This window comes from Cetorhinus maximus, chromosome 18 (genome assembly GCF_964194155.1).
Source record: "Cetorhinus maximus chromosome 18, sCetMax3.hap1.1, whole genome shotgun sequence".
Taxonomy (NCBI): domain Eukaryota; kingdom Metazoa; phylum Chordata; class Chondrichthyes; order Lamniformes; family Cetorhinidae; genus Cetorhinus; species Cetorhinus maximus.
In genome coordinates this window covers 78,247,535-78,255,961 of record NC_135896.1, presented here as the reverse complement: position 1 = coordinate 78,255,961, position 8,427 = coordinate 78,247,535, and the positions used below count along the sequence as shown (strand labels likewise).

Below are 8,427 nucleotides of genomic sequence, written 5' to 3'. Positions count from 1 at the left end.
CGTTGAGGTGGGGTTATACGATATCTCTACAGGCATTATAACTTGATCTTGCAGTTTTTTCAGCGATTATGGAGTTATACTGACACACATTACACTGATTCCATTTCACACACAGGTTAATATAAAGACAAATACTCCAAAGCGAAATGGTTTAAATTGACAAAATTAAGCAATATCTTAAATACTTTGGTGAATTCATCCACCAATCTTTGTTAATTTAATTATCTTAATTAAAGCAGTGCACATTTATTTGTTTAGTTTAGATATCCGACTAAGATAATTTATTAAATGATATTTTTATCTGTTTTTTTTCATAAACAAAGCTCAAAATCTTTCTCACGATTTGACAACCCATATCCTTATGTCAGGAAAAGAAATGACGAAAGGTCGCTCATGACCGGATTCATTCCTCACTCGATTCAAACTGAAAACTCTAACCTACCTTTAAAGATCTATATTGTGTAAAAATGTAGCAATTGGTTGGTTGATTTGTTACACATTACAGCTTACAAGCGAGGATTGACGAAAGCGGCGCGGGAAGCTCCTTTATTTCTTACTGTCAGGAGAATGAAGTTTGGTCAATTTGTACACAGCTATGTATTTAGTCTCTAATCTGTCAACAATCTGGCAGTTAAAATGGGTAGGCAGAATCACTTCATGGAAAGGAAGGGACCCATTTCCGGTTCGAAACTCGGAAGCGAGATAAATTGTAGTCCCTTGGCTGCAGAGGTAACGCAGCGTATCTACGAGCGCGGGGTAGTTGGAGGAGGAATAAACAAGATCTGAACCCAGGATGACATCATAGTCGGTAGCAAAGTCAGTTTGGTTTTCACCCCAGGTCAGTGCACAAACCTTTAACCGGTGCCTGCAGGCAAAAGGGATGTTAATGGAGATATTGTTGTTTATTTGCTTCAGAATATCTGGTTGATCTGTCATGGTGACAGTTCCACCTGAGAACAAGAAAATACAGGGATGCGTTATTCATGATTTGCCCTTGATATAAGTCTGATCTTTCATTATGATCACGGTGACAAAACACTGCAGCGTCCAAGGAAGACAGTGTGAGAACAGATCTGGGGCAGAGAATTTCCACCCAGCTGGATGACAGTGGACAGGCTTTGAAGAAGGATCGTATGGTCAACTGTGTTAAAGGCTGAAGGCAGTCCAGAAGGATGAGGAAAGATAGTTTTCCTTTTTCAGTCACAAAGAATGACATTTGAGATTTGGAAAAGAGCTATTTCGCTAATTTGGCGGAAACTTGATTGGAGGGACTCAAACATGGAGTCCTTGAAATATGGGCACCGATTTGGGAGATGATAACAAGATCCAGGACTTTGGAGAGCAAAGAGGAATTGGAGATGGAGCAATAGTTTGCAAGAATGATGGGTCAAGGTTTTTTTGGTGCTGGGGAGCAAGAAGAGCAACACCAGACGAGAGAAAACTGTTAGCACAACCCCCTAATATGGGGAGCACAGGGGGAAGTTTGGCGTTGAGCAGTTAGTAGGAATTCTATTGAGGGAGTAGGAGGTATGTCTCATTCACAAGATGAATTGTGAGATGGCATGAGCGGAAATAGAAGAGAAACTCGAGGGATTCAAGTTCAAGGCTAGGGAAGGGGCAGCTTTAGAGGAAGTTTGGCTCCGGTGGGCTAATGGAAAAGAGGCAGTTTATTGAATGGTATCAATCTTAATTTCAAAGAAGCCCACGAGCTCCTCGTACTTACTGTTATGATTAGAATGGAGGAGACAGGGAAGAGACGTTTAAGATGATGGTTAAGAAATCTAGGTCTATATTCGCTGGAATTTAGAAGAATGGGGGAGGGGGATGATCTTATTTAAACATGTGGCCTGAACTTTCCCGTCGGCGATTTGGGGACGGGGCCTGCTCGCCGACAGGAAAATGACGCGGGATGACGTCGGGAGGAACCCCCGACGTCATCCCGGTCCCTTTAAATTTTTAGGAAGGCCTAGCGGACAGCAAAATCAGAGTAATTAAGATAATTAAAGGCCCTGCCCGTCCAACCTTAAGGCTGCTGGGCAGGCCAGGAGCCCCAGCGGGCTTCTCATAATACATGAAACCTCATCCACTGATGGGATGAGGTTTCATGTCTGTTTTTAAAAACTTTAATACATTTTATGTGATATTTATTAACATATCCCATCTGGTGTGACATTTGGGCTGAATTTTCTGGTTGATGGGGGGAGGGCAGAGCGGGCGGGCGCAGACCCGATCGCCACTTGCGATCAGGTCCGCACTGCCATTTTACGTGGGCAGGCCAATTAAGGCCTGCCCAGCATACTTCACGACTCCCGTGCATTGCAGGAGTGGGCGGGCGGTGACAGGTGCACTCAGGCTACCAGGTCCAATGACGACCCGGAGGCCTGTATAAAGGAAGGCCCTGGCAGCCTCAAAAAGGCTGCTCGCAATGGCTGGGTGAAGGGCTGTGCAGAGGGGCAATGAAGTTCATGCAAGTCCAGAGGGTAACCCTTCGGTGCAGGCCAGGCTGGAGGATAGGGTGGGGGGCCAGTGTGCCCCACATTTTTTAGAGGACTGCCTTGCTGCCCTCCTTGAGGAGGTGGCAGCATAGCGGGAGGTGCTAGTTCCCCAGGTTGGGAGGAGGAGGCCCCCCCACATGACGAAACGTGCTTGGGAGGAGGTGGTGGAGGTGGTGAGCTCCCGTCATATGGTGCAGCGCACCTGGATCCAGTGTCGCAAGCCCACCTCCCCCCCCTAAGTCTGAGTGGTGACTGCAGTGAATCATTGACGGCATGTGTCCTTTGCTGGGTGGGCCAGCAGATATTGCTCATGCTGAGGTCAGCCTGAGAAGGTGATGAAGAGATGTGTTTTGCCCCCACAGCATGTGTTACACTGAGACCCACATGACTGGTTTGGGAGCAACCTGGAGGAGCTGCACCTAGGCACTGTGCTGGAACTGCAGGACATGTACAAGTCAGGGTGATGACATGCTGGTAGGGGAGTTTCAAGGTGGCATGGCAACGAACCATTTGCTGCATTCTGTGCTCCACATGCTTGCGCCTCCTTGCTATGGAAGGATATAATGTGGTGCCTAATGTGATATAGACAGCATGTGTCCAAGAGTGGGCGTAGGGGGGGTGGGGGGGGTGGGGCGGCGGGGACAGGCCTGGGATCTTTGTGTGAGTATTTGGCAGCAGCGGGGTGAGGAGGCACTGGAGCCTTCATATGTCCCAGTCTGGTTGGGGTGGGCCATGCGTGAGGCGAGTCCATGTGCAATTTGCACTTATCAATGCCTGTCTCTCATTTTCAGGAGAAGAATGCACATAACATGGCAGAGTGTGCGAGGACTGGTGGCAGCCAGGCGCAGATCGCCATTCTTAGCCATTTCGAACAGGTGGCCCTGGATTTGGAGAGGCGCCATGCGCCCAGGTCCACTGGTGTCGATGAGGCTGCGGTACCAGGGCCAGGTTTTCATGCCCAATAGTGAGGTCAGCATTGTTCTCCCAACAGCCATAGCACTGCTGAATGTTAACTGATTTAATTTTGCAACATAGCTTGACCATTGCTTATGGAAGGATGAACGCATAATGATCTGGGGGACAGGGATGAATTTGTCATTGTCTCCACATTAACTGATCCACTGTCCTTGTTCTTCCTTTCCGCATCATTGGAGCAGGGCCAAGAGGAAGAGCAGCAGAGGCCCCCTCTCACACCTGAGGGGCCTGAAGTCTCACCACCATCACATCATCTCTGCAAGGCAGGCACCAGCACAGATACTAGCACCTCAGTGGGAATTCAAACATCAGCTATTGTCCTGAGGCACAGTGGTGAGGGCACTTCACAGTCGCTGGAGGAACTGGAAGAGACGGAGAGTGCCCATGACACCAGCAGTCAGAGGACTGCAGGGGACCAGGCACATGCTCAGTCGGTGCCTCATGATGTGCCTCTGGAGTCATCCACAATGTAGCAGGGGCAGGAAATGCAGCCGGGTGTGCGGGAGAACCTGAGGCTATGTTTGGCTTGGCCTCCACGGTGGAGGAGTCTACGTGGACGATCACCGAAGCAATGAGCCACATGTCCAAGCACCACGCATCCTCCATGGAGAGAGAAGTGACTCTCGTGGTGGGGCTCCTCCAGGAGACCCATCAGCGCTTCCTGGGGATGCGCTGTGACCAGCAAGCCCTCATATCAGCATTGACCTTAAGCTGGTCATTGCCAGTGTGGGGGATGGTCCAGGCATTATGTTTCCCAGCTCAGTGCCCATCCATCCACGGTGAGCAGGGAGGTCCAAAGCGACTTCACGTCGATGCATCAGCTGCCTGTCGTCTTTGCGGGCACCTCTCAGAGTGAATCGGATGAGGGCGGCAGCTCCTCCGCCCCTCTCCCAATGACCGCAGCATCTGGTGAGGCTGTGACAACTGGGAAGATACCAGCTGTGGAACTGGCAGCTCCCTCCTAGGCGGGGCCAGCACAGGCTCCACGGGCCAGAGGACGATCACCAAGGTCATCGAGGCCAACAGGACAGCAGAGTCAGCAGGCTGTCTCACAGCCATTGTGGAGGCATGGCTCGTATTGTATCACTACTCAGCTTCTGTTCTTGGATGGCAGACAGGCGTCATGAGCCACCTTCTGAGGGGATAGCCAGCCATCAAGCAGGGCTGGAGCACTGAAGAGCCCCTGCACCTAGGAGTGTCTGAGGATGTAGGCATTGTGAGAGCTGCCTGGGTACCTTGCACAGACTTGTAGAATCAGCATCCTGTGATCACACACTATCTGCACGTTCATGGAGTGGAAGCCCTTCCTGTTGATGAAGGTACAGGGCTCACCTGCTGGCGCCTTGATGGCCACATGTGTGCAGTCGATTGCACCCTGGATGCAGGGGAAGGCAGCAATCGCCGCGAAACCTCTGGCTCGCTGTGTCTGGCTTGCCTGGTCCCAACGGAAGTGGATGAGGATCAATGCATGGCTGAACAGAGCATCTGTAACCTGCTTGGCACAAGTGTGGACAGCTGATTGGGAGACACCGCAAAGTCCACCTCTTGGCCCTGCGCCCCTTGTGCCTGCACCAGTCCTCCCAAAGGTGACTCCCCTGGAGGCTGAATGTGCACTCCTGGCCTCCTCCCCCTTCTAGCCTTCCCTTCCTCCTCAGAGGAGCTGCCTCCAGTGAACAGTTCAGCTCCCATTCCGAGGCTATGGGAAGGCTTCCCACAGGCCCAGAAAAGATTCCTCACTACAGTGTGCTGACGTGAAGGTTAAGAGTCCAGACAAAGCAGCTGGGATGTGTTTTGAAGTACTGCAGACCACACAGGCAAGTTTCAATAACTTTGAAAAATAAATACTTGACAGAGCACGCGTGACCCACGCAAGCCCTCTTATCCCGCCCGTGGTTGAGGTTTATACAAATGTGTCCTACCCGCCTGCCCGTTGCGCCCATGCGCCGACCCGAAGATTGCATGGGCGTCAAAAAAATCGGTGTCCATTGGAGAGTCAAGGGCCATCCGATATCATCGCGCGCCTGCTCAATGAAATATCGCGATGGCGCGCGCTGTGGCTCGCTCGACGTCACCGCGCCCCGCCCCCCCACGCCCCGCCCCCTCGCGCGCCAATGGGAAATCCTGCCCTTTGAAATTCTTTACCCCCCCAGAGTTATGGACTTTTAATCATTGAGCACATTCACGAAAGAGGTCGAAATCGATAGATTATTTGGAATTTAGGGAATTAAGGGATTTGGGGATGGCGAGAGATGGTGGATCGAGGTAGAAGATCAGCCACGGTCTCATCCAATGGCGGAGCAGACTCGAAGGGACATTTGGCCTCCTCCCGCTCCTATTTCTTATATTCTCACCTTAATCACACTGTTTGTTACTCTCAGAATATGGCATAACTTCTTACTGGCTATGGGTGGGACTTTCAGTTTTTTCACTCGCCAGTAAAATTATATATGTTTAGTTCAGTCCCACACTTATACTCACCCAGTAAGGTTGCTAAAATCCCCACGATTCCAGTGCCTGACCCCAGCTCAATCACTTTCTTCCCAGTAAAACTGATGTTTTCTTTCTCGAAGTACCGGCAAAGCACAATCCCCTGAAAAGATGAAAAACATGTACCTCAGGGTTTACCCACAGCAAAATTAACACTTGTCACCGGAAGCCCGTTTCCAAACAAATTGTGAAGTGGGCTCAAACATCATCGTGCAGCATAAAGGAAGATTGTGTGCACTTTTTCATTGGACATTCTCAATACTTCCAAATGTGTTCAGATCAGCTCTGGACGAGCTTGTTCCTAGAGTTACCCTTTGCGTAGAACCGTTCACGACCTCAGGAAGTCCCAAAGAGTTTATGCAGCCGATTTGACATGTTGTCCGTGTAGTAATGTAGTAATTAATGTAGTTAATTTGCGCAGAGCAAGGCCGCATAAACATGGTTGAGACAGATGAGCGGATATCTACTTTAGTGCTGTCGGTTGAAGGATTGGCCAGAACAGCGGGAAACTCTTACATTTAGTCGCATAGTGTTGTGGAATCTTTTCACGTTCACACCAAATGGCAGAACGAAATCTCGGTTTAATGTTTCATTACTAGGTCGGTGCCTGTGACAATGCAGCATTCCTCAGTACTGACACCCCAGATTATATCATCAAGGCTCTGGAATAGAGATTGATTCTACCAGCTCCTGACTCAGCAGTGAGAATAATACCAATGAGGCTGACACTGCAGTTAAAAGAAAACTTGAATAAATTGTTCAAAATAGTGCCAGAACTTCCCACCCTGCACCCGATTCAACTAACTAGACGTCCTGCCAAGTTCATTGCCTTCCATTGCTCATTTCAGACTGCTCTGTTGATTCAGTGTTAAAATGCAACAGGGAGGCCCCAAAATCCCACGTCCTCGTCTATACAGAGTTATCAGCGTTCCTTATTGCTAATAAGTGATCCCTATGGTAAACTGCAAGTCTGTTTAGTCGGAGTAGGGATAGGGCCATACAGAATAACGAGGCTCAGTGTCCGCGTTCAAGCATGCATTATAGTCACTTAGGCTGAGAAATCATGGACAACACAGGTTATAGTTTAGTAGTGAGGGAATTGGAGGGTGGAAATGTAATGTATATACTCTCAACTTCATTAAGCCTCCCATCCCTATTAAAACAAAAAGACACGATAGTATGTGCGAGCCATTTGCTCCATTAAAGTGGAAAGCGTACAAGTTATATTTATACAGTGAATTATTTGTACATTGCACCTGATCCCTGAAATATTTTCAAAAACCCTTTTTTCTAAAGAAAGATTTCAAATCAAATGTAACTGAGAACGGAGAAATTGGCTACGTCTATCTGTTCATCCCGTAAGATGTGACAGGCTGTAATTTCTCTTTTACTCTATCCGACTGACGCGGTGGACTTACAGACTCCCAGACATATGAGGAAACGCCCATTTCAGCGTCCATGAATCGAACGATCCTTAAATTAAATCCGCAAAATTCGAAGTTGCTCCTGCGGATTGAAGGCTTCGAAGCGTGATTCTCATTCTCGGGAGTTTCGAAGTTGAGATATTCTCGGTACTGGGTGGTCGTCATGTTTTCTATCTTCCACCAGAACCGCGCTGACCATCAGTGATTTGCAATGAGGTTGTCGCCGCGTACTGATTTGAAGAAATAATTGAACATGCACTTATATATCGAGTTTCCAGTCGTCGTGACGTCTTCGTAATCATATGTTGCAGTTAATTTCGCAAACAACAGCAACTTGAGTAATCAGTTGAATAATGTTGACCAAGACATTGGAGAACAATCTCGACGCATAGGGGTCCATGCAAAGCACTTATTTGCCTTTTAGTTGAATTTGTACTGCAATCAGCGCCCACCGTCTCCATTGGCGCTCTATTTCATTCGTTCAGCTGTCCCTCAGTTGGTAGCACTGCTGCCTCAGAACCAGAATGCTGTGGTTGAAGCGCCATCTCAATATTATAAACTGAAAATCTAGCCTCAGTGCAGTACTGAGGGAAGGCGGCAGTGTTCAGGATGCCTTCTTTTGAGTGAGTGGTAGTTCTGCCATCTCAGGTAGACATAAACAATCAGGTGGCGCTATTTTAAAGCTGAACATGGCAGTTGTCCTTGTGACCTGGCCAATAATTATTTCTCAATTAACACCTAAAATAGAAGACCTGGTCGTTGCCTCATTGCTATTCATGGTTGGTCGCTTTATGTAATTGGCCGGTAGTTTCCTACATGACAACAGTGACGGCGACAATGTTAAAATGTTAGGGAAGTCCTGATAGTAGGATAAATGTAGGGCTTTCTGCTCTGCCTGAAGTAGTTGAATCTAAACGGTGTTTTCAAACTGCCAGGTTCCGGTGGTCATGATCTACTCTCTAGTTGCGGAAGCTGCGATTACGGTAAAACATATACGCTGTTTATCTTGTCTATTCCCTTTTTTTGATCTTGAATACTCCAGTAAC

General features: G+C 48.3%; 1 protein-coding gene across 1 annotated transcript; it reads right to left on the bottom strand.

Moving 5' to 3' along the window:
• Nucleotides 1-546: 546 nt before the first annotated feature.
• LOC144693416 (EEF1A lysine methyltransferase 3-like) lies at nucleotides 547-7,546 on the bottom strand. Its single transcript, XM_078563294.1, has 3 exons — nucleotides 7,376-7,546; nucleotides 5,949-6,060; nucleotides 547-950 (listed from the first exon to the last, which is right to left on the bottom strand). Exons 1-3 carry the CDS (start codon nucleotides 7,544-7,546, stop codon nucleotides 547-549), a joined length of 687 nt encoding a protein of 228 aa, XP_078419420.1.
• Nucleotides 7,547-8,427: the final 881 nt, after the last annotated feature.

Excerpts from the sequence above, each read along its gene's own strand:
- LOC144693416 (XM_078563294.1), bottom strand. The coding sequence starts at position 7,546 with ATGACGACCACCCAGTACCGAGAATATCTCAACTTCGAAACTCCCGAG. Across the intron at positions 6,061-7,375 it reads CCTCATATGTCTGGGAGTCT|GGGATTGTGCTTTGCCGGTA; the intron begins GTAAGTCCACCG and ends TCATCTTTTCAG. Across the intron at positions 951-5,948 it reads GATTTTAGCAACCTTACTGG|GTGGAACTGTCACCATGACA; the intron begins GTGAGTATAAGT and ends TCTTGTTCTCAG.